Source organism: Colossoma macropomum, unplaced genomic scaffold (assembly GCF_904425465.1).
Source record: "Colossoma macropomum unplaced genomic scaffold, Colossoma_macropomum, whole genome shotgun sequence".
Taxonomy (NCBI): Eukaryota; Metazoa; Chordata; class Actinopteri; order Characiformes; family Serrasalmidae; genus Colossoma; species Colossoma macropomum.
This window is the reverse complement of record NW_023494804.1, coordinates 34461474-34488390: the sequence shown is the minus strand read 5'-3', so window position 1 is coordinate 34488390 and position 26917 is coordinate 34461474. Positions and strand designations below refer to the sequence as shown.

Sequence of the window (26917 nt, the reverse complement as noted above, 5' to 3'; positions counted from 1 at the left end):
CAGACGGTTCGTCTCAAAGTTCAGACAGAATTTAGGAGACTTATTCTGGTTAGGATGTTTCTATAACAGTGTTTTCTTATCTGGAGTTAATGGATAAGATTATGAACTTAAGCGCTGTTGTTCTGTGATATTCAGTCCTAACTAAAGTTGTCATGATGACTAAGCAGATAAGATTTCAGACTTGTGAAGTTTCTGTAATACGGCCCCAGACCTCAACATCACTGAATGTGTTTGGGATTACTTGGATCATGAGAAGCAGGAATGACTTCCAGTTACTAAGACTGAACTATGGAGGTGTGGAAAAATATCCCGGCAGATTCGTTTAAAAACTGAAAGCAGGTCTCCCAAAAAGAACGGAAGCTGTAATAAAGGCAAAGAGTAAATATTGAAAATGAATCATTTGTACTTAATGGCTTTTCTGACTGGAAATTAAATAAATGAAAGGTGGTATCTGACTTTTGCACAGCACTGTACGTGTGTGGGCGCATGTGTGTACTGGAGTAAAGCAGAGGGAATAAGCTGGCAGGGTGATAATGTGTGTTTTAATCACCCTCAAATACAGACACTTTGTGCTCCAGTGCCAGCCTCACCTCTGAAAAAACCACCACACAGAGCCAAAACTCACAGCTCGCAGGAGTGCGAATACTGTCACTGTTGCTTAGTAACAGATATGAGGAAAAAGTGAGTACTGTCCACTTGAAATAGAATAGCAAAAGAATTACAAACGGTCGTTTTTCACTGTGCAATGTCCAGTCAATTAGTCATTTAAGGCGCATTCTTATCTGATGTTCTGGAGGGCTTATCTAAATGACGCATTCCTGAGAGCTTTAAGCATGCTCCACTGCGTGCTCAGTCCCAACCGCTCCTGGTGTGAGCGTGTGCATTAGAGGTAAACAATAAATCAGCAGCCGATATTTTATTTGGGGATAAATGGGACAACTGACGAATTTTATTCTGCATATTTTTGCTCATGTATACACCGACACAAGTCATGTTCTGACGCTACAGAGCGAAAAAGTCTGTGGTGTGGAAGCTCTTAGTGTCAGCAGAGGACAACAACAATGCAGTTTGCCAGAAACAAACAGCTAATACTTATCTACCATCTAAAAACTCATCATTTCAGTGATCTACATAGTCTAATGAATACTGGACTGGTAGCTTAGCAGCCAGCATCTTTAGAGTTTATATCTTATGCTCAGTGAACTTACTTGGACTGGTATAAACTTACTTTCAAATGCAAAAAAAAAATAAAAATAAAAAGTGTTTTAAATTAAAAGCATTTGTTGTTAGCAGCCCAGAAATTCCTTATCACTGCATTCTTATATCTGTTTATCAAGCTGCACCATGTATGTTTTGGGGATTTGAGTATTTGGAGACCTCTCTAGTGGACATATGTAATTGCTCACAATGTGTCTAAGACTATTTTATAGCGTGGGTTGTGCTTCAGTCCCCTTCCCCAAGTGGATGACAAAGTAAACGGGCTGGAGGTTAGGGAATCAGCCTTGTGACCGGAAGGTTGCCGCTTCGATCCCCTGAGCTAACAGAACGTGACTGAAGTGCCCTTGAGCAGGTCACCTAACCCCCTGCCTCCCGGGCACAGTGGATAGGGCTGCCCATCACTCCGGACAAGTGTGCTCACTGCCCCCCAAGTGTGTGTGTTCACTAGTGTGTATGTGGTGTTTCAGTGTACGGATGGGTTAAATTTCCCCGTTGTGGGATTAATAAAGGTCACTTAAATTTGATTATGCTTTTGAGATCTAAAGATGGAGCCTGAGCTTCTTTTTAAGTCTGTGCATGCGACATTAATACGTAAAGATAATAATCCTTATAAATATCCCTGTAAAGATATATGATGTGACCTGAAAAACAAAGAATATCAACAAAAACGGGACGGCACGGCATGTCTTACTATGATAAACAATAATGTAGCCCCCTCAGTAGTTTTCACGTACATTGTCGATCTTTTGCTAAATCAGAAGAAGTGATAAATGAAGGCATTTTCGACTCTGACCTGCCTCCTAGTGGACATAGCTTTTAAGCCTAGACAGACCAGAGGTACTAAGTATGTAAACGAAGCTGCTCAAGTAGCCTCATGACGGCTAAAATCAAGCACAACAGCCCTCGGTGTGCACATCTTACCTTACTGCAGTCTGTGTGTGTGTCTGGTCTGTAGCTAGACCGGTTGACCGCTAGCTCAGCAACAGTGCAGCTGAGAGGTCTCCCGTTGATATGAGCAGGGGCGACGTGGGCAAGTTTAGGCGAGCGCTCCACTCCGGCTCTGCCGTCCGACAGGGGGCTGCTGTCCTTGGGGCTCCAGGCCTCTGGGGGCAGTGCAGGATCTCTGGGCAGCCCGGAGGAGGGCACGGCTATCCAGGCAGCTCGGCCTTCGGGAGGGATGGGAGGAGGGCGTTCAGGAGGAGGGGGAGGAGGCGGGTCTCTCTGAGGAGGCGGAGGGGCAGGAAGGGGCTTGTCCTGTTTTCTGGCCATCCCAGGCGAAGACTGATGGAAGAGGAGAGCGGCACAGGACACAGAATCAGAGACCCCAGTCGTAGAATAAAAAGTAGTGATATCCCAGTTTGATTTGACAGGGCAAGGCATCATTGGCTATATTAAGGTTAGTTTAAATTCTGATATTTTTTGTAAAGCTATTTTATTCCGTTGTGCTCTATTTAGACCACTGTGGTAAAAGGTAATAAGCTCAACAGCCAGTGTTTCAGCTGAGGTTAAGGAAGCCACCTTTCGTTTGTCCAAACAAGGTTAACTATGACTTTAAATACAAGTTCATTCAAGACACTATAAAATAGACAATTCAAAAAAAAAAAGTAGTCCAAAACACATCAGTTCACTACAGTATTTAGATTAGGATGTTAGTGGCATCATATGCTTCCTATCATTCAAATTTTATGTGATATGCACTCATGTTTTAGCCAAAGTGAAAGTCTCAATCTGTATTCAAAGGTAGAGATGCACTAAATTCAGAACCCAGGAATCTGAATGTGCTGGATTGTGCTGGAGCAGCGTCTGTCTATAGCATCCTAGCGTCTGCTTTAGTCACAATAGGCTTTAATCATTGAATTTCTAGGTTCTTAATGAAGCCAAGTTTTTCTGCAAAAAAAATGAGTTTGAGCCTTTTTTTAAAATAAAAGAAAGAAATTCAAGCATATTTTTAAATCTTTTGTCATTTTATTATTAGAAAATCAGCAAGACCTCCCCTTTCTTCACGCACACGTTTGCAAAATCAGCTTCCTGTAGCATTCTTCAAGCCCTAATAATCAAAAGTAGATCTGGTTGGGCTTTTTATTGCAACCATTCTACAGACTTTGTTCAAATTGTGGTCCACCATTTAAAAAACGATACAAAAAATTTAGATATCAGACCTTCGATATTTACAAGGATTATGTTATCATCTATTTAAACCCAAGGCGTTAACAGAGATAATAAAATCATTGTTTATAGGGTTCTCTTATTAAAACATGGCTGTCCCAAACCCTAACCCTTAAATTTCAACCTGTAAAAATAATTTAAATATTTACATTTTGAACAATTTAATGTTGTTTTTTAAAAGATCTTTACCATTTCTTTTAAAGAGTTTAAATTAACAAAAAAACTTCTCCATGTTTTCATGTCGCTACCGAAACACACAGACAGAGTGTTGTAGGTGCGCCTTATTTTAGCCACACCCCTGCATTTTAGAGCTGCATCCATATCCCTCATGTCCACACAGTGAGCAGTTAAATCACACTGTTTTGAAGTAAATGTGTCTCAAAACCTGAAAAGCAGTGTGTAACATTAAGAACTGTCACTACTAAAACACATTTTCTGCATAACGTATTGTATTTTAATAAAATCATTATATTCTTATGTGTGTATAACTGTTCAAAGCTTTGTTTGGCTAGCGTTTTTGAGTTCTGATCAAAATTAGCTACAACTGTCACCACCGTACATTTCCGTTAGTGTTATGATTGTTTTGGTAGCAACAAAATGGAATATTCAATCTTTTATATTGTAATAAAATAAACATAACACCACAACATTGGCAGCTTAGCAGATGATAGAGTGGACTGGTCTTAATAGCTTTAATGCCCTGAAAGTATTCACTGTGTGGCTGTATTACTATCTCAAAAGCTGAGATCCTCACCTTCAGAAACATTCTAGATACTGACGAAATCAAACACAAACGTAGACACACCTTTGGTGACCCGGTGGGGCTTGCGGCGGGTGAACGGATCACACCCTTCTGGATGAGGTCGAGACGGGGCGGCACGGGCGGCAGGCTGAGATGCTGAATGCCCGTGTGGTCTGCTGCGGGTTTTCTGCGCTGGCTTACAGGGGAAGAGCTGGGAGACATCACTGGAGAGTTCTGGAGCTCCGTACACTGAGGCAGACAAATGAAGAGAGCGCACTTCTGTTGATTTCATAGATTCTCACAGGCCAACACCTCAACAGAACCTCAATAAAGACGAGTGCATTTAAGTGCTGTGGAAAAAACGGAAAAATACTCTTCTAGCTGAAGGTGCACTCCATTTGCTTTTTGCTTTTAAAACCGCTAACAAAATTGACTCGCTATTGCCGAGGAGGGTTCAATGTCGCGGCCAGATGGCTTAGAAAAGGTTTCTTTCTCCAGTAAAAATGGCTGACATTTATGCCGGTGTAGGACAGAATGTCTCCTTTGAAAGGCACTCGCTGTAGTCCACAGATCCAGCTCAGAGTCAGCTCACCAGGATCGAGTGCCGGTGATAGAGCTGTTTGAAGTGAAGCAGGGAGAGAAAAATAGAGCCAGCAGAAAAGAGGCTTGGACCTTTAGCGAGCGTGGTGGATAAAATAGATGCTGCATATTTCCAGTATTAAGTTCAAAAGGACTAGGATGAAAAGTAGAAATAGAAAATTATATAACTCAGTGGTGTCAAGTATTGAACGTAAAGGAAATGCTGAGAAGTAAAGGCATTTTGTAGTTTCTGGGCTTGAGAAATCTCCTGGTTCTTAAGGTATGCTGCCTTACGGCCTTACACTGTGTCGTTCTGGTCATGTTTCACCTTCGATTTGCCCCTTCAGACAAATTTTCAAGATTGGAGGTGAATTTCCAGAATTTACAGGCACTCAATCACAAGCTAGTGACAATGATCAGCTACTGAGATCACAAACGACTCAATCTCATCTTCTGACCTAGCTCTGGAGTGACTAGACGCCTTCCAATATCCTCAAACATGTTTACTTTTTATGACTCAAAATATTCCTGTAGAGTGAGATGGTCAGTGTGATACAGAGAGCATCCAATGGGAGATCTATGTGAAGTGGAAGGGAAGGCATGTATAACCTACTCCATATGCACAGCAGATAATCGAAATGGTGGAGTTTGTTGTTGGACTTGCGTGAGTGCCTGAATAAGCTAATGAACCAGAACTTTGAGGCACTCACTTTGTAACGTACGCTCAGCTTTACATTGAAACAGATGGCGTGTCCTGGCCAAGCCTAAACTTGAACCAAATCCAACTGAGCCTCAGGTGCTCGCTTGAGTCTGTAATTAGGTTAATATGTATCCAGAAAACCAAAACATAGTGTTGTGTTGGCTTCTTGGGACTACAGTCACACGCAACTTCACATTCTTGTCAAGTTGGGATCTAATTTATTTGTACTAGTTAGGATGCAGTGCACAACAAAGTACTCGTTTAAGTCATTCTGATTTAGAGCAGCTGCTAAAAGCTGTAAATATATATGTAAGGCTATGTTCACATTACAAGCCTCATTTCTCAAATCCGATTTTTTGCTCAAATCTGATCTCTCTGACACGATGGTTCACACTCCTTTAGGTAAGTGATTCAAATCAGTCACTAATGTGAACGAACCGGCGTCCTGAAATGACCAGTATGCGCACATCCTACTCAGTAACGTCACGTGAATGAATCACATGCATCACCAGCACAAACTAACGAGCAGAACGAGCTTTGCTGAGAAGATAATTAACTCTGATCAGCTCTCAGCTTCATTATTAGAGCGAGACGAAGGTGACAAAGGTGAGATGTGTTGCTTTTCCACCGTTTACAGGCTTTAACTTCTGTTCAGCGCTGCTGCCATGGTAACGCTGAATGATGGCACACACGCAGTGGAAAAAAAGCACATGAATTCGAGTGTCACTTTAAGGTCACATGGCCACGAATCGGACACGTATACGATCTAGGACCACATTTGAACGTGGCTCAGGTCGGATTTGAAATGATCAGATCTGCATGTCCACACAGCCCTGAAAACATCAGATCTGAGTCACATTAGGGTAAAAAATCAGATTTGTGCCACTTCAACCTGGTAATGTGAACATAGCCTTAGTGCCACTGCCAACTGACCTGCGAACCTAGGTGGTGTTGGAATTATCATGGTAGGGCACACTTGCTAGGCTAGCTTTCGTAGTGCTCATAGTGCTCTTTACCTTTCTGATGTTAGCCAGGCCATTCATAACGAGCGAGTCATCTCGGTCATCATCATCATCCAGGTCCAGCATGGGTGAGGTGAACTGGTCCAGGAAGAAGCATTTGGCACCTTCGTTGCGCGGATCGAAAGGGTCCACAATGATCCTTTCCGTGCCCTTAATCTCGCAGCGGCAGAAGGGACAGCCTTGGCCATCTGACTCCTGCGGAGGAGAGGGAGGCATGAGGCACCAATTAACACAGAGAACACCACATGTACACACACACACACACACACACACACACACACACACACACACAAAATTCCAACACAAGTAAAAGTTCCTTAAATAGCCTGTAACTGCATGTACACACACATGGACACAATCACAGGCAAACACACACACTCGAGCGCCTCTGCTAAAGCCCATCTCGGCAGCTCTGGCCTGCTTATTTGTCTAAAGCTGTAAACAGTCCCCGTGCATGAGGAAGTGCTTTCCTTGCTGAATCGGAGGCGGCAAGAGCAGCAATCAGCACCAGCTGGGGAACACATGCCTTCACTGAGGCCTGATCTGCAGGCTCTGGTACCACAAGCCTCCTTCCCTCTAAATGATCATTTGCAGGCTGAGTAGAGGATGCATGCACACACGCTCTAAGAGGAAAGCAGCTCCAACATCTCGCAGGCTTCCATGCCTGATGACAGATTGCACATGGCATAAGGGGGGGAAAAAAAGAACATCCATCTTTCATTTCCTCTACTTAAACTCCTAGAATCAAAGAGTGTCAATATTTACAAGAACAAAAGATGATCTTGGAGGCCATCTGGACGGGGACTTGCGCGAGGCATCAAAGCGTTGTTTGAAAGCTAATACTAATTAGAGTTGCAGGCAGAGAGAATGAGAGCTCTCTATTACCCAGCCCCATTAAAGCTGTTCAGAATGAGGAAAGGGGGCAGGGGACCCCTTTAAAGACCATTTCGGGGAACTAGTCCACTGTGCGCACGCTTTACTCATGCGTTTCATGAGTCTAACTCAGAGTGTGAACAGTAAATACAAGTGGGTGTGTGTGTGTGTGTGTGTGTGTGTTGGGGGGGTGCATCAGGTGAATCCCCTAAAAATTAACCGGAAAAACAGCAATGAATATTAATGGCCCCGGCAGCTGTGGAGTGAGACAGTCCTCAGCAGGCTCTCTTACATTAAAGTGATGCTAACAGGGATGAAGAGTTAAGTGGAAGGTCACTATCCACAGAAGCTTTGTTCAGTTTTTGACAGAAAGACTTTACAGTCTGAACAACAAAAAGATATAAGATCCATTTTTCCAATCAGGTTCAAGGCACTTTTGCACATAGTTTTAAATCTGATTCAAATCTCTATAACTATAATCCATAATATCCATAATCTCTGGGCATGTGATTCAGATTAACTATTCCAATTAAATTTCATGTGTTTTTCACTATTCAGTGCGCAGCATATGCAGCATGCGCCAGCGTACGCACGCCTGCATAATTAATACTGGTGTTGTGGTACAGCACAGTGCGGTTATTAATCCAAACCCTGAACTACTATCACTCTGCTTGAGTACCCATTTCCCAGAACGATGAAAGTAGGCGGGTTCTCTGGAGGTTGTGTGGTGGCCACATGGTTTCTCACACGACTCCAGTGTTAACAGTAAACACGAATAACAGCAGCAACAATGGAAGTGATTTGCATCTGGTTCATGTAAAGAAGCATAGACGGCAGTTCTGGATAGTCAGTGTGTTTTTAGAAATGGCTGTGGTCTGACTCGAAGGACGTCGCATAGCAATTCTGTGATGACGGTGTTGCACCAATTAATGGTCTGTGCAGATTCTAGCCCCTCTCATACGTTGTGGTTCAGCACACTTTGTATCCTCAGCAACTCCAGAACAGGTACTCAGGTCTCGTATGATTCCTTGGGCAGTGGAAATGACGAAAAAGTGCACCGCACCGTACCTCACTGCCCAATGGACCAACATGAACTGAATCAGACTTGGTCACTTACGACTTGCAATGCAAAATATGATTTTCCCTGCTGTGTTAATAAAGCTCTCTCAAAATCAGGCTAGCTAGAGGTCCAGAGGCTCATCAGAAGAGAACAGTTAAAGAACTGGTGATCAGTAACTGATCCGATGTCAGCCTATTATGCTATTACCTTCACTTCTTCACGTTCTTTCTTTAATAGCTTTTTGCAAACATTGAATTTAAAATATTGTACAGGACAGTGTAAAAGTCAAATACCACACTTTATTTATTTATTTTACAGTCAAAACTTTGTTTCTTAATATCAGGAAAAAAACAGAAAGTACATCAAACATATTTCAGTTTTCCAAAGAAATCTGCAGGGATGTTTTTCCACACCTCCAAAGTTCAGTCTTAGACATTGGTTGCATTTTCAGCTTCGCAGAATCCGAATAATCTCAAACAAACACATTCAGTGATGTTGAGGTCTGGACTTTGGGGTGGTCAGTCCACTGTTCTGAGAGCACCAGCAGCTTCTTTGATTTGCAAACTTTCTCCTTTTTTGTCAATATCCTTTTCTCAATAAGAGCTTCTTGACAGCTACACATCCTTTCAGACCCACAGTGTTGAGTTGTCTTCTCACAGTGGAAGGATGGTCAGATTTTCTCCTCTCTCTCAAAGACGAAAGCTTTAAGTCCTGTTTATCTAATGAGGACAGTTTTGGTGTCTACCAGGTCTTGCATTGTCTCATTTTCTCTGTATTTCTAAATCATTTTTTAACTCTAACTTTGGAAAACTAGTTTTTTTCACTTATTTTCTTTGACTCTCACCTTTCTTTTGAAAGTGGATTACTTTATACATAACTGAATCAGACTGTTTTGACTGGAAATTAAATAAACAAAAGGTTGGTCTCTCACTTCTGCACACAACTGTATGTATTCTGAAAATGTTTTCAAGCATTGTGATATTATAGCGCTGCCATTTCGCCCACACTTATTGTAATGTGAATGTGGCTTAAGATGCCGATACTGCAGCCACTTCCTCTGCACCAATGACATTTACACATACACTCCACTGTGAACAAGAAGCCCATCTGTTTAAAGAGCAACGACACCCACGCATACAGGTTACTATAGTCCAGTAGCCTGCTTGCACCAAGAGCAATGACATACGCATATGCAACAGTAAAGACTAGCTTTCCTGCTGGACCTCTGAACTCAGATCTGCTCCCCTCATGGTTCTGTCAGAGGAAGCTGTTTACTGGAAAAGCGCACAGATGCTCCAGTGACACTCCAAAGTTACTGCCATCTCTGGCCGCAACTAATGAGTCATTATGGAGGTGATTATAAACACTCATACGCAATTACAGATGCATGCACATGCACACACACACAAAACCACACAATGTATGACATTTTGACACATACTCTCCATTAAATCTGAACATATTTCACATCCTTGTTGTTTTACAACGTTCTGTCTTTGGCCCGTTTAAACGTCTTCGCCTGTATTGCATTCATACTTCAAACAAACTGCACCAGAGTTTGTAGTGAAGCGGAGTGAGACCGCCTGATCAATGTGTCTTGTTCCACTTAATTGGTGGCAGCTAAAACAAACAAAAAAAAACTCGGTAATACTTTCTATGAATGTCACCTTTGTAAGCATCTATAAACACATTTATAACATGTTATAATGTATTCATAAGGCATTATAAACATGGTTATAAATAGTTATAAAAAAGAATTACACTGAATTACACTTTATAGCCATGGTTATTATATATTATGAATTGTTAATATAATGCATTATACATAGTGCTAATAACACGTTATAATGTCCGTGCCAAAGAAGTCAGTCCCAGCTTGGAGAGCGTAAAGACAAATACCAAGCTAACGGTGGTGTACATTACCTTTCCCACATTGGGTAAAACACTGATGGCAGCACTAGTTTAAACTCTGACATTTGAAGCCTGTAATGTGCTTTATTATGTATGTTTTAGTGTTTCAGTAAATCCTTCAGTAAATACTTCAACTTGAAGCCTCACTCTGAACACTGGAGGAGGCTTTAGTACAGTACGCTTCACTTTACTTAGAGCGGACAAATACGACTTATGAGCTCTTACAATTTGTTATGATCAGTACTTATAATGTATTATGTTAACAATTCATAATGCATAATAAACATGGCTATAACGTGTAATACATTTTTATAACTATTTATAGCTATGTTTATAATGTCTTATGAATGCATTATAACATGTTATGAATGTGTTTATAGATGCTTACAAAGGTGACATTCGTAGAAAGTGTTACCAAAAGCTCTTCTGCACAGCTCTTAAAACTGGAAAGAAACTGGTTTGGTAAGCCTACCGCGGACAAAGAAACGATTCCCGGTGACGGACTAAGAAAAGATTCAACAAGCTGCACATCATCTCGCAACCCCTATACAGAAATAATGAATATTATCCTGCGTATTGACACACCGTTAGTGGTGAACATTACATTTCATAGCAGCTCTCCAGATAAAAAACTATTTCAATTTTTATTTTACTACATGATCTAAACACAAGCTTTCCTCAACCTTGTGTGAAAATTTCATGTTGAATTAATCAGTAAAAATGCTGCAAAGTGATCTAAAATAAAATCTCAAAACACTTTATTTGGATGCGCCACTGTAGATGCTTTGTAAATGCTCAGTCTGTCTATAAGTGACATTCAACTAAATAAACATTAAATGCAATTAAACTTCAAGTTCAGTGTGAAAGAGTTCATTAAATCTATCCCTAACCTTAATTCTAATCCTAACCCTAACCTTATCCTCTAGGAAAAACCTATGACTACTCCTAACCCTAATCATAATGTTGTTGATAATCAACTGAACATCACCGGAAATTAAGTTAATGATTTAACTATCTGTAGAGCATCTATAGGAGGCCATCCAGATAAAGTGTGACCAAATCTCTTTACATTAACTTGCATTAAAATAAGACAGAACATGGTCCAACTAGCACACAGAACAGCAGTTAATATCAACAGGTCTGCTGAATCTGTCACTGATGCAAAGGTTTTAATGTTTGTGATATGTGACACAGAATCAAGCAGCAAATCCCAACAACCAGTAGCCAGTTTTACCATTTTTGATTGGCAGCTGTAATTACATATAATGCACATTTGAACTGGCAATGAAAACGTAGTTCTGCTTACTTAGTCTCCTTTAAGACTGAGTGCTGCTCTCGCTTACTCCACCATGCCACAATCAGCAAACTCTCTCAGACAACTTAATATTCATATCAGCAGTGATTAAAGCACTCTCCGCCAGATCCACTTAACAAAGAAGCAGGCAGTGCTGAAATGGTGTTTTATCAGAGTGCTGTGGGATAACTTGTCTGCATTTTCTGCCTGGGTACAGCTGCAGAATAAAGCGTGCTATCTGCCGTCACGCACCCCTAAACGTCTTTCACTTCTGCTTTTGCAGTCCAGTGGAGCTTGACTTCACAAAAACAGACTGACCCCCTGATAAAGCTCACCATGAACATCAAGGCAAACACCTACAGCCACAAAACATAACTCTGCCTCAGATCGCGTTCCAGAACTCTCAACATCCTACACAAATGATCTATTCATGCCCCGCCCACAGACGAGCTCTTTCATAGCAACTGTTGCGAGGTTGAAAAGCTTTACAGAACGTTGGCAAAAATCCCATTGAACCTAATGAGACATTGTAGTGCGCAAGTCGGTTTTTTGCCAAAATACCAAATGTTTACTTTGTATGCACATGAAAGGGCGAAGTGTTCGAATATGGCCTGATCCCATTTCACCTCTCGCCCCTACCACTTAGCCCTTACCCCTCTGTTTTACACGTTCAGGCCTAGGGGTGGGGTCTCCCGATTCTTGTTGAGATAGAGGGGCAGGGGGGGAGGTGTTACGGCCCTCCAAACAGACAGTTTTTAGAGGCACACTCCAAAGTCTCCCTTGAGGACAAAAAAAAAACAAAAAACTGCAAGTTTGCTGCGCAAGTGACCAAAGAATCCCACAAATGTGAGAATGTTCTCAGTTAAACAAGTATGATAACCATTGTGTGATCTTAGTTTAATGTCGTTTCAATGTATTATGGTCTTTTTCTTCATAACAAGCATTAAAATCTAACAGTATGCTGATGTTTTGGTAACTAGCTTGCTAAATTTCCCGTTCTACCTTAAATGGTGCCGCATTTACATTCTGGCTCCTCAGGCGTCAGAGCTACTGCTCCATTTAAGGTGGAACGGGAAAATTCGAACAAGAAGCTGGTGAATAGCTGACTTCAGCGTCATATCCCTGAAGATATAGGGGTGGGCGATAATAAATAATTGCCCCCCCCCTCTTTGAAGGCATATGATGTTTTAAATGTAACTGAAGCCCAGCAGTGAGGTTGCTGAACTGGCAGACTGGCAGAGTCGCTTATAGAGCAGCGCTAGTAGCCTGTTAATGAAGTAATGCTCTTTTTTATTTGAGGGTCCCATTTCAGAGGGAAGATTTCAACCACTACCCCTCGGAACTCCGTTCTAAGGGGCAAGGAGACACTCGAAAACAAGGGGTAGGGGTAAAAATGGGAAATGGGACTGGGCCTATTTTGGATATATTTTTTGGTCATGTAACCAAACTAACATTGGCATGTGGCAAATTCATTGCTGTCTCAGACTTGCCAAGTGTCAATTAGCTATCACAACACAAGTTCAGCTTGGTAGAAAAGCATCTGAAACTGGAAAGTCAACATTAATATGTAGTGACTAAACAAAGTGCCCTATGATTTCTCATTAGGTTGAATGGGATTTTTGCCAGCTGTGCAAAGATCACATTTGTGGGCGGAGCATGAACTGATCAACCGGATCACACACCTAAAGCAGGAGCCATGCTTAGCTCTCGAATCCTCCCGTGTGGTTGGAACACAGGTTTTAGGAGGAAAACTGTGGAAGTGGTCGTACCTGCCAGGCTGTGAGACAGGAGGTGCACATGAGGTGACCGCAAGGTTCAATCTTCACATCTTTGTCGTTCTCTGCGCATATTTTGCACAGCTGAAACGTAGAGCCCATCTCGCAGTACAACTCGTATTGCTCCTGTGGAGAGATGAAGAAGAGAAGGTGGCAGTTTGGACAGAAGTACAAACAAACCTCAAAATGGTTTTTAGCTATGTGAGAGTTTAGTTTTTATAGTTGTGTCTCACAGATTTTTGCCAATCCGACTGACATGATCCGTTTACATGCGCACTACAAATAATCAGATCCAAAATGACGCGCATGCATAGTTAACCGCTTAGTGTAGACGTTACCATGACAACAAGCATCACGTCCAGTCAGAGTGAGACGAGTTTTCAGTTGGTGCAGTTGTGTTTTTAATGACTTTACAATGATGTCAGACTCAGGAAAACGTACTTCACACGTCCTTATTACAGAAGGCTGAGAGGAAGACGTCGTGTTCTGAGACACATAAGCTGGACGCCCGTCCCACCGCCGTCTTTTAAAGATCAAAGCATAAACTTCGTCTCCTCTGCAGACCAGTTTCTGCTTCCGCAATGTTGAACATTATAAACTTTCACTATGACGCAACGCACACGATCAGAACGTACTTAAACTTTCTGATTGGGAATGTAATCAGATACAGACGTTTAGACGGTTATTATACTTCTATTTAACGGATTTTTTACAGGATTACCCACCTCATTCAATTGGATAGAACTAGCATTCCGAATGGCCTCAATCGGACTAGACTATTCCCATTGAGGTGTTTACATGGACGCATTCTATTCCAATTGAGCTGTTAGTTGGATTATTAACAGATTATCAGGCTGCATGTAAACACAGCTATTCTCAGGATGCACAATAGCAAATCTATTTTGAGATTATAAACCAATTTCACATGGTTTGAGGTCAAGCTTCTGCTACTTGCTAGTTACTATGACCTCGAAGCTCTTGAGCAAAACTTAAGAAAGCAAACTTCGGACACCAAACATGTCTTGCCACATTGATAAAATTTACAAAAAAAAATGTAGAAAGTATTTTTTTTGGTCAAACTACCACTTAAAACAGACAAACAGGCAGTCAGGCAGGCAGAGTCAGGACTAAACACATTAATCTACTATTTGCATGTGGTTATGCATGAATGCATGAGCGGACCCTCAAATTAAATCTGCATACAAACCCCTCAAGCTGTCCCTCACCTGGGTGACTTTAATGTGGTCGTGAGGAGTGGGTTCACAGAGGCCAGTCAAATCAGGGTTATAACTGCGACCATCAGGGAACAGATAGCTATGAAGAGAGAGAGACAGACAAAGTCAGAGTCACATTACACAGTGCTAAAAAACAAACCAAGAACACAACACACTCATGCTAACCCTCCTGCGAGTAGACAGCCAGCGCCTTGAACATCTTTATGTGTAATTGCCTTTCTGCCTGTTCCATTAGCGTCCGCGGCAAAGTGGGACATTTCCCTTCTCTCACTGTCTCTCTCACTGATCACAAAGCCCAGCCTGAGTCAGTGGAGTGGCAGAGGAGCGGTCGCGCTGCATTAGCCGCAGTTATACAGCCACTCAGCCGGGGCAGGCGCGAAAATCGCACAATCAGACACAGAGAAGGAGAGAGACGTGTCTGATTTACAGACATCTAGGTCCCTCCAAGCAGCCATTACTGGCTCTGTTATGGCTGTTTGCAATTATTTTCCGTCTGCTTTCCATGAATAAAGCTATGAGAGGGAAAGGACTTTCTGAGTTATCATCATGTTAACACTATCGTTATAAGTGCTGTTGTTGTTACCTTCATTGTTGCTGCTACCATTTAGCAAGCTGACGCATGTGAGAAGTGGGTATATAAAGTGTTGGCAAAATTGAGGCAAACATAAACGGTAAGTTGCTTATTACAGTGAGAAATTAATCCACAATCGATACATTGATTCATGCCGCTAGCACATCTGGACAGCAGGCTGATCTGGCCCAGGAGAGGTGCGTTTTGGACTCGACAGCGTGTGAACACGGTGAGCAATGCTTTAGAGAGAGATTCTCAGACAGGCTCACAAAGCTCGTCTCATCCCCTCACTGACAGCTGCTACTGACACTCTGACAGCCAGTCACTGCTAAACCTGAGACTGATGCCTTCAGCAGACACACAATAAAAATACACCTGCCAGCCAGTGCAGAGAGATAGAGAGAGAAAGACAGACAGGAGGAAGAGGGACAGACTGGAGAGAGAGGGAGAGACTGGATAGACAGAGAGAAAAACCAAAGAAAGAAAGAGAGAGTGGAAGAAAGTAAGGGGGGGAGAATAGAGAGAAAAGGGAGAAAGGAAGAAAGAAAGGAAGAAAGAAAGAAAGAAAGACAGAAAGAAAGAAAGAAAGAAAGAAAGCGTGAGAAAGAGACTGAGAAGATGGAGATAAAGAGAAAAAAAAAGTAAGAAAGACAGAAAGTGAGAGAGAGGCAGACTGAGAAGATAGAGACAAAAAGAAAGAAAGTAAAAAAGAAAGTAAGAAAGTAAGGAAGAGAGAAAGAGGGAGAGACTGAAAAGATAGAGAGAAAAAGAGAAAGAAAGAATAAAGAAAGAGCACGAAACAGACAGAAAGAGAGACTGAAAAGACAGAGAGAAAGAAAAAAAGAAAGAAAGAAAGAAAAAAAGAAAGAAGGAAGAAAAAAAGAAATTGATATTGAGCAGATAGAAAAAAAAACAAGCAAACGGAGAGAGCGAAAAAAAGAAAGAAGGAAAGACATTTAGATACAGACTGAGCGAAAGACAGGCCGAGAGAGAGAGAGAGGCACTGAGAGAGAGACAGAGACAGAGACAGAGACAGAAAGAGAGAGAGAGAGACAGAGAGACACAAACAGAGAGATTCCAGACAGATCTATTCAGAATCCTTCATACGGCTACAGTGAATAACTGATCTCTTCCTCTTTCCTCCATCAATAAGCTTTTAAAGGTCTTCAGTTTAATCTGCCCCTCAGTCTTGTGTTTCGGGGGGTCAGAATAAGCTGATGTCCGACTGGCTGAGCTCACGAAAGGAAGTGAGTTTGTTTCAGAGCTCTGTTTAAAGGGGCTTCATTGCTGCATCCTGGCTCTTCAGAGGCAGCACTTACAATCCTTCTCGGCAGCCATCAATGAGTGCCTGGAAGAGCGGTTTGTTGTGGGGGATGGTCTGCAGGATGTTTCCATCACTGGTGACGTAGCCGATGGCCCACTGGCCCAGCCGTGTGCAGCTCAGCCGAAAGATGTAACTGTGGGGGCACAGAGAAAAGGGCGGGGAGACACCAGAGTCAGCTTCACTTTCACAAAACATACATGATCAAAGGGCTGAGTTCATTAAGTTAATAAAGTTAACATCTCTTATAGATGCAATAAAACGTTATCGAACATTTACACTGTTGGAGCAGATTATTACCCTCTAAAGGGGAACTTTGCACACTTTTGTTGAGCTTTACTGGACTTGAGTTATAAGTTCTAGATAAGCAAACCCAGCAAACATAATAAAGCTGCCTTTTTTCAAATTCTGAAATAGTTTTTTTTAAAGATCAGCTAAAAAATGCAAAGTAGAACTGAGAATGAACAGGAAAAATGAGGTTAAAAGAAAAACAAAGAACTGTTTCCAAGACAAGAGGTCACTGGTGGCTTCCTTGATAGATCACTTTTCACCAGGACACATCACTATGGCACCTTACGCTATCACTGAGTGCGTTTACATGCACTCAATAATCCGATAAGTTAACTGATTATTCAAATGGTCCTGTAAACACCATACTCCGATCTAGAAATCCGATTAAGAAATCTGATAAAGAGAGCTGGATTTTAGCTAAGTAATCAGATTTCTTAGTGCATGTAAACTCTTACTCTGTCTGCGCATGCGCGAGAACAGACAGCGGTACCGGAAACAAGCAAGCAGCGTTGCAGATGGCAGCAAAACACTTTTGGAGTGACGCTGAAACAAAACACAAAATAAAGGATTTAAATATTCTTCATCTTCTAGATGACGTATGTTTATATTTTCAGCTAAAGTGGAGCAATGTTTAAAAAATAAAGGCCGCGACATGAAGTTATAGTTTTACATTACGTTTACATCACGTCGTCTTCTGTGAGTTTACTGGCTGGTTGCAGAGCAGAAATCCGATTACTGTCTGACTCACGTAGACCTGGAGTTTCCCATTATCTGATTACTCAAATGCATGTTAACATGTTGATCGGATTACTGAAAAAATCTGATTTACTGCAGTTATCGGATTATTAAGTGAATTATTAAACACACTCACTTTTTCAGCAGAGGAAACAAATATTTTAAAATATTTGCTGCCTTTTACATTGTTTATAAAGTTCATGAAGAACAGACCAAAACAAACAGCCCAAAAAGGCTTGGAAAAAAACTCTGGTTCCACTGACTTACATTAAAAGTAAAGTATGTTTTTTCTCTTTTTTTCTGTAAAGTTACGAGGTTTTGTTCCAACAACAGCGATATAAGATAATGTAAAGCAAACATCGCTCTAATAAGCCATAAGACAGTGGCATTGCTGTTCATTATTATAAATGTATAAATATTTATTTTCCTTCTTGAAAAATAAGCCGCATGACTACTACTCACATTTCAGGCATCTGACTGTTCGCCATAAATGTCACTTTTCACGTGCAAGGGTATAAAAATTAATCAATAATTTTAATGTGTCTAAACTAATGCTGTTAAACGATTTTGAGAAGCTAAAACTTAGTCAGGAAGCCTGTTATAGCTGATCTAGCTGTGTGAGAAAGACTCCTGAACATGCTGCACATGCAGAAATATGGAGAAGCTACTAGAGTGCAACACTAAGCACTAAGCCAAAAAACGTCATGACAACTACAACAATCATAACATTATATCCAGCGTCTCCTACTCCTACAACCTCACCAAGTCAAGCCAAGTTTCATCTTGCCTAAAACGCTGGTAGGTGTAGTTAAAATTGATGCTTCAGTGAATAAACAGCCATTTAAACGTGAGATTTTAAAGGCTTAGAACTTTTATGCTATTCTTCACAGTCGTGCTCAATTCATCAGGGGAAAACTGCTGTCTGAAGAGTTGCTAGTGCAGCATGAGGAGGTTTAAGAGCTTTACAACCAAACTGTTCTGCTGATGTCGAGAAAAGACATCTCATTAAAAGCCAGCATCTCTAAGTTGAAGTGATGCAAAGATCTCATCATATTTTTATGCACATCTTCATGTGAGAAGCATGAAATACCTTAGAAAAGAGTCCTACTTAAACAAGCATATCACAGGTATATACAGCCAAGACAAGTAGAACCACATGCAAGAGACTGAGGCCAAATGTCACTTTGCAGAGGTATGTGATGCAAATCGAGAGAACATTGTACTTCTTAGCTCAGATCTATTTAAAGGCTCCTCACTGAATGCAATCACCTAGCAACAAACACAGGCCTGCTCTGGAGCCCAGACTGGACTTTCTGTCATAAGACCAGTCCAGCACGGTCTAGCAGACCTATTCAGAAGAATGCGACACCGATCTGATATCTGGTATTGGTATCAGATCGATATCAGCAGAAAATGCTGGATCGGAAGGGAAATTGACAAATTCTTTTGACCCATAACTGACCATTAGTCATCAGTCAGCAATTAATCATTCACCCTCCAATCATAATTGGATTTCCGCAGTTATCTGATTATTCAAATAGTCATACAAAAACCATACTCCGATCTAGAAATCTGATAAAGAAAGCTCTTACTCTGATTTCTTTCAGATTTCTCAGTCTGCACATGCACGAGAATGACAGCGGTACCAGAAATAAGTGAGCAGCGTTGCCGCGAGACGCAGCAAAACACTGTTGGAGTGGCACTGAAACCCGAAATAAAGGATTTAAATACTCTTCACATTTTCAGGTTAAGTGGCGCGATATTAAAAAAAAAGCTGCGGCATGAAGTTTGAGCTTTACATTACGTTTACGTCACGTCTTCTTCGGTGAGCTTACTGGCTGGTTGCAAAGCAGAAATCCAATCACTGCCTGACTCATGTAGACCCAGGGTTTCCCCAACATCTGATTACTCAAGTGCATGTAAACGCGTTGATCGGATTACTGACAAAATCTGATTTTCTGCAGTTATCGGATTATTAAATGCATGTAAACGCACTCAATCACAGAATCAATAGTCCTAGTTCTGAAATCTGATTGGTTGAGCCATGCTGAAAGCCATTGCTAAGTTCTTGAAATACTACATGATTGATGTACCACACTTACAGAGCACGAAACAACTGAATCCTGTATTAACACAGATATTAAAAAGTGGTTCTTGTACGAAAGGAATATAGCATATGAATATAGTAATGATAGGTGGGGTCGGCAATAAACATGTTCCTGAACTAAACAGCTTTAAACTTTATTAAAGTTCCCTACATAAGACCCTGGCTTTGTTCAAACCGAGGGGGCTGTGACTATAAAATGTTTATGATTATATGACCGAAAACTAAAAATCGGACTAACTGACTGGAATATATAATGAGTAGCTACTGAAAGTTCTATATACTACAGTTCTGAGGTTACATTTAACATTCATTACTAGCCCAAGTGAAAACAAAGGCCGTGAGCGTGGTTAGCTCAGTGTACCTCAGTAGCCCCTGAAAGCCACCGCCGTTCACCACATCCTTCTCTATTATTTTGCATACCTATGTGTGATTTCCTTACATTGACATGCATCGCACTGTCACGGAGAACACGAACAAAAGGCTTGTCTGTCTTATTGCCTGCCGATGTTTGCTTTCAATATGATAGTGTTTTAGTTGTATGTTTGAGTACGTCAGCATGGTAGCCTACATTTAAACGTTCATTTTAAAGTTTAGTCATTTTTAAAGAAAAAAAAAAAATTATTGATATCGGTGTCAGCCAATACTCAAGATTTCGACGCTGGTACTGGTTTCCGAAAAAGTGGTATTGTGTCAAACACGGGCAACTGGGCTGCGAAGGGCAAACACAGGCACAGCCATCCTGTTCAGATGTATAATGACAGCATTCAAATGTAGCATGAATATACATATTGGCTCTCAGTATTTATGTCCTTAATCACAACACCGATCAAAACATCCAAATAAAACTGATCCTATCTGACTCTGATCGCGCACCTCTATTAGCAGCAGTGCTGAATTCCCTCCATTTGGAGATCATCTGGCTCACTGTGCTGTACTAATTCAGGCCAAAATCTTTAGAAATTCTATTGTAAATCCTGCTGCAGACTGCACAATAACAGTGACCTTCCATGTTTACTGTGCGTCAGGCTGTACAAGATGTCTGCAAATGAAAACTTGGCCAAATTCCATGGCAGACTGAGCCAATTCAGTTATGCCGCAGGTCTGATTATACCATAAAGATGTTCTGCTGATACATCTATGATGCCATAAAATGACATTCTGTGTACGTTTTCTGTTTTCTGCCAAAAAGCATCAGACAAAAAAAGAGACCTCAGCGTAACAGTTTTAATATGTTGCCTGAAAAAAAAATTGCCGGGGAGAGTTTGGAGTTGTTTATGTCTGTGAAAAAGAGGGAATTATAGAATGGCTATTTTCCAAAGTCTGCTTGAGCTCGGTAGACCAATTTCTCTTTCCTTTACATGATATCAATCTCTGTGACGGCATTATTGCGACAAAAATCATACGGCATGAAGCTTCCTCAACGCGCGTCATGTCTTATGCATCAACAACTTTTCTTCTGAAATGTATTTTGATCATGCCGTACTGCACTTGATCTAAGTTCTATTCTGAAGAGAAGGTAAAAATATTTGTATATATTTTTTTTTAAATATGACAAAGCATGTCAAGGCCATACCTAAACTGCCTGGACTCCAATAAAGATTTAGACACTGACTGTTTAAACTAGGGGTGCCCTGAATTTTTTGTCTTGAGGGGAAAACGGCAAGGTTTGGGGTGGGCAGAGGGGCAAAAACACAAACCAACACACAAAAATTAGGTACCTACTAAGGTAGGTATGTTTAAGAATTATAACAGTCCATTATATTTTGTTACAAAAATACTTTTATTATTTTATTACAAAAATAGCAGCCTTTGTTTAAACCATTTGACCAAGCAATATAAAATGTTTGTGTCATTTGTTAAATAAGACTGTCTTTAATAAGTCTATTCTTATGACGTAAATGAGCAGTTCGCATTTTAGGAGTCGTTTATGCAGAAATCCAGATCCTTCAAAAAAAGTTCACAAACTTTTTCTCACAACTCTATGTTTACACTTAGGCCTATAAAAGAGGAAGGATGCTCTCAGAGTTACTTTTACCCCTCCCAACTTACGAACAGGCAAACACATGCTGCAAAAGACTCACACAACTCCGCAAGCTTAGCACACACACACACACACACACACACACACACACACACATGCTTGCACACCCCTCTGTCATGTTAACGCGTGTGGCCTGCAGTAAAGTATTGTTGCTGGACTGCTTTATTAAATTAGAGTTATTGTAAGGCAGCTGTGGATGACCTTCTGAACGGACTAATGGAGCTCTGTGTTAAATGTTATTAATCCTCACTGTGCTGCTGGGCTATAACTCACAGCTCTAACAGGGCAGCAGGGAGTAACAGTTTTCTTCCACTGTTCCAACTTTTTCTCTAGTTCCGTCTGTTCTGACAGGCTTGAACACTCCACTAATACTCAGGCCCGCACTAAACGAATGAACTGCGTGGTCCGCCAAAAATTGTGGGTCTCGGTCCGCTTAAAGTAGTGGTCGCAACCCAAATGTTAAGAAGAGCTGTTTTGTCCTTTCAACAAAAATCAAACCTCCTTGGGAGCCACAACATTTTACCTGTAAATATGTCTCAGTATGTGCTACTCTGCTAGTGTAGGCTGGCAAATTTAATATTAACAAAAAAAACGTAGACTCACTTTGCTCTGCTTTAAGCTTTAGCTCAGCTATAGCTGCTTTTCTTGCATCTCCGGAAGGAAACTTTTCCGCAAACATTGAATAGTTATTGTAAAATGTCCCTCAACATTTGAAGTCAGCTTTTCATTCGACAGCTTCTTGTTTGAATTTTCCAGTTCCAGCTTAAACAGTGCCTGAGGTGCTATAATGTAACTGCTGCACCATTTTAGGTGGAACAGGACAATTTGAACGAAAAACTGACTTCAGCTTCGCAACTTTTTATTGTTTCATAGTTTCTTGTTGCAGATTAAACGTATCAGGAAACCAGCTGGAGTGATTACGAACGCAAATAAGTCCATTCGTCTCTGAATTATGGATGTTCGACTTATTTTTTTTCTTTGCTGTTTCGTTAGCTACTGGCTAGGCAAGATTGTTGTCATTGCTACGGTGACCAGCAGTCCGCGTGCCAATCTTCAGGGTTAAAGGTTGGTGAATTAGCAGATACAACCTACATTAAGTCAATCGATTAAAACCACTGAGTGTTAGAACGATCAGCAGAGCTTTATTTTACTGCAAAGTAGGATTATTTTATTTTTATCTAAAAATCTAATTCTGCTGTGGAGCTGCAACAGGGCAGTAAAAGAGCCAGGTCGAGGTATAATGAACTCATTTATTTAGTAAGTCAAATTATGTACGTTTTAGGATTTCTGAGAGCTGGTGGAAGTGTGTAATTCCATGCAACACGTGGAAGAACATTTTTAATGTTGGTTGTGCTCTGGTCCCCTTCCCCAGGGGGATGAATCTGATGAATGAAGTGTTGAATGAGGATTCAAAGAGAACTACTACTGTCATCATATCTTCATAGGCACAGTGTTGACTCTGCCATTGTGATGTAAACACTGAGGCAGGCCTTCTTTTTGAGCCTGATGTAAATATGTAAAGACGTATGATGTGGTTCGAAAACCTCCCACAAAGTCTGTCCCGACATGTCTGACTTTTAAATTATTATTTCAGACTTTACAGGGTGACTCACAGTAGAGCACACACACCACACTTTACCATGTTTTTTCCTCCTGTCTCAATAATACTACCTACTTATTTCAACACTTCTTTCAATTGTCCATTTTTTTAAGCAATTACATTCTGATATCGATATGATTCTGATATCACAGTACATGCCTAATATCAGGGGTGCCCAATCCTGGTCCTGGAGATCTACCACCCTGCGGAGTTTAGCTCCAACTCTAATCTAACACACCTGATCCAGGAAATCAAGGCCTTCAGGAGCGTCTCGTTATAAGAGTTGCTGGGTTTGAACTCTCCAGGACCAGGATTGGGCACCCCTGCCTAATACTAACAGTACTGAATTAAGTGTTGCATTGTTTGCTGCTTTTTCCCTTCCACTTTAATTCTAATCTCCTTCGCCTCCTCTTGTGTATACACAAAAGCTCAAGCTGCGTCTGCTCTTTTCTCATTTCTTCTCTCTCTCCACACCCAGACTCCACACTAATAACAGCTTATTCACTCAATGCCACTATTCATCATATTAAACTCTTCTTTGGTAGCATCCTTCTCTGCCCAGGCAGTCTCAAATTACTGGAATAAAGAATTTGAAAGAGGTTTCATTTCATTGATTAAATCACGCATATTTGCTACATTTCTCAGGAAAATGATTAATTAAATAGATTTGCATAGTGTTTTGCTGTCTTCCTGTGACAGTTGGGGTTGCATGAGTCAGTAAGAGATGCATTTGATTTGAATATGAAACAGAATTGTAATAATGCACGAGCGCGATGCGGTGCTGGTGCTGGAGGAGCTGACCGCGGTATGATCCCTCAATGGCAACTACACTGCCACTCAACCTAATCCCTAATGCAGTTATTTTAGTGCACAATGTTCTTCAGAAACGGTACTGAAACAAGCAACAATCTCCGCAGAGAAAGACAAGGAGAAATAGCAAGAGAGTTTAACCCTGGGCCTTAATTCAGGGGCTGTTTTATATCAATTGTCATAACCTGATGAATGCTGAGCTTCAGTAAAGTGTTACCAACTTCCTTTTAAGAGGCGATTTTGAGCTCACTATTGATTTTTGAATTCACATTGATTTATGACATTTACACTATAATTACGAGGGCTTTTTTTGACCTTGTATTTGTGTTTTAAGGTGCAATAATTCAGAATATGGGGACATTCCCGCCTTTTGCCCTTGGTGATGTCCTACCCCTCACCATTGAATAAAACCTGAAAAAACTTTCACTCCTACTTTTCCCCCTTATAGGTCTTGCTTGGTTTGTTGGTCATTATAAAAATTTCAGTAGCCCAGTGAACAATTTAAGCACACTGGTTATTAATCAGATAATTAAATGTATAAAAATATTTTAAAAACCATCTGGAAGCTTTTTAGACTGGCTTTACATGCAACTTTACGCATAATGTAAAGAATCCAACAGCTTACTTGAAACTCAGCCACAACAGTTGCGAGCGTTTCAACTTTGTGAAACAAGTTTCATTATGACATCCAATCAAAATGCAGATAAGGCTTGATGTGATCATGTCAAACATACTTTAAAGCAACTAATTTCACAGCACCAGCTCGCCAAACGCAGGCAGTCTGTAGCACAGCAAGCAAATAATCATGCAATGTTTGGGGTAGCGAAGTAAGCTGCTAGTTTAGCTGCTTGGCTAAGCAGTGCTACACACTGCAGCCACCGGTGCTAGTAACGGGCTATTTAAAACACCCACACACTATTAGCCCTTATGCAGCAGTGCCTAGCTAGCGAAGTGCCTAATTTAGAACCATCTGTGTTACAGAACCACACAAATACAGTCACTCTGAGAGCGTGCAGTGGTTGGGTGGGTGTTGCAGAAACCTGCAGGAATCCCTAAGGGCCCCCAAACTGGGATTTGAACCAGCAACCCTTCGTTTCCACAAATCCCCTGTGCTTGTGCAGGCGAGTGTGTTTGAGCGTGTGCGTGTGTGTGTTTCAAGCAGAGATATTTTCTGTGTGTCCCAGAAATCACATGTGTCAGCATCCCCCTGAGTGCTGCCCTGACCACCACAACACACACACACACACACACACACACACACACACACACACACAGCTGCTGTCCCTCTTCAGTAGATTTATATGCAGTGAATCAAAGACAGCTCTGCATGACCACCCACTGTCCTCCATTTCCTTCTGTTTTTCACATCTCATCTGAGCACACAGACACACACACACGTGCATGAGCACACACACACATACACTCACGCACACACACACACTGTACTCTGTCAGGCCTGTAAAACAGCTCAGTTTTCTTACTGCAAATCAGACAGAAGCAGCCCTCACCATTAACCCGTAGCTTCTTTCTTTTATTGCCCTGCCATTATCCAGCTCCGCAGTGACACACTGCTACTGCGACTGGCACACACAGTGAAGGGTCCCGAGCACACACACACACACACACACACACACACTCTTCAATCCACTCACAGCCTGATCCGCTCATCAACACACTCCTTATTAGGGCTGTCACTAAATATCAGTAATGTACGAATATTTTTGATGATTAATTTACTAACAGGACTTAAAAAAAAAGGATTTCAACGAACAACAACAAACCATGCATGGATTTCATAATGCATAAAAATAAGTGCACCCATCAGGTTGGTTTTTACTGTAGGAAAGACAAGTAGGAGTATATATGCATTAGAAATCTGAGTTGTGTCAAAGTATATCTAAGTAATATGTTTATGTGATAAATTATTAACGCCTCTAATAAATGCTGTCAACATATTTTCCTAGATGGACCCTTTGAACCATCCACAGTTCCACCATGAAGCCTAGATGCTTGCTCAGATAGCTCTTGTTCAAATACAGCTTTTAAATTGCAAGATTTCCACCGAAGCCTGTCTTGATAAAAACAAAAGTTGTTTCCAGCTGGTACATTTATCACTGAAGGATGCTGGATCATGAATAAGAAAAAATATATAGATATCAGTAATTTCAGTAACATTAGCACTGGTGGATGCCTAAACTGGACAGTGTCTGTGGGAAAGAGCTCCACTTGCCCTCAAAACAATATGTAACTATGAGAGTGAGACGACTACAATCACTGAGGAGCTGCAACATGCAGTTATTGTTGCCTTCACTGGACGCTGGTGACAAACACTCTAGTGTTTCCAATATATGAAATGTGTGTGTGTGTGTGTGTGTGTGTGTGTGTGTGTGTGTGTATATACGACAGATACAGGAAATGAAGATACGTAGTGACACCCAACCCAGTCTTCCTATGTCTAAGCACCTGACTAGTGTGAAAGACAGGCAGAGAGAGAAGAGATAAAGGTAGATTAGACAAGCTAACGTTAAGTTAGATAGACTTTACAGTTTAAAAGATCATTCACAATGTAATACTATTCTCTGTTGATGTTCAAAGCCAACTAACTGGATACCTGGATTGTGGGCCTGCCCTCACTGCTGCTGAAAAATATCCTAGAGGCAACACTGCACAGTATAGATTTTCATGTTCAGGTTCAGCTGAACTCTATTCACACCACAGAAATGATGTTATTGAACTATTGAAAGTAATTACATGCTAATAAAGCTCATTTTGTCAACTCATATAGCTGTAACACGATGCACTGCTTTTTAAATCAATAAAAAAAAATCTTCCTTTAGGGTCGCATTTGCACAAATAAGACAAATGC

At 41.1% G+C, this 26917-nt stretch overlaps 1 protein-coding gene across 1 annotated transcript in view; it reads right to left on the bottom strand.

Moving 5' to 3' along the window:
• Positions 1-26917, bottom strand: part of cblb (Cbl proto-oncogene B, E3 ubiquitin protein ligase) — a 125714-nt gene that overhangs the window by 17595 nt on the left and 81202 nt on the right. Inside the window, exons 7-12 of the mRNA XM_036595698.1 lie at positions 16466-16603; positions 14567-14654; positions 13335-13466; positions 6422-6622; positions 4190-4375; positions 2140-2499 (exon numbers count right to left, since the gene is read on the bottom strand). Of these exons, the coding sequence (XP_036451591.1) occupies positions 2140-2499; positions 4190-4375; positions 6422-6622; positions 13335-13466; positions 14567-14654; positions 16466-16603 (1105 nt within the window). The remainder of the gene's footprint in view (positions 1-2139; positions 2500-4189; positions 4376-6421; positions 6623-13334; positions 13467-14566; positions 14655-16465; positions 16604-26917) is intronic.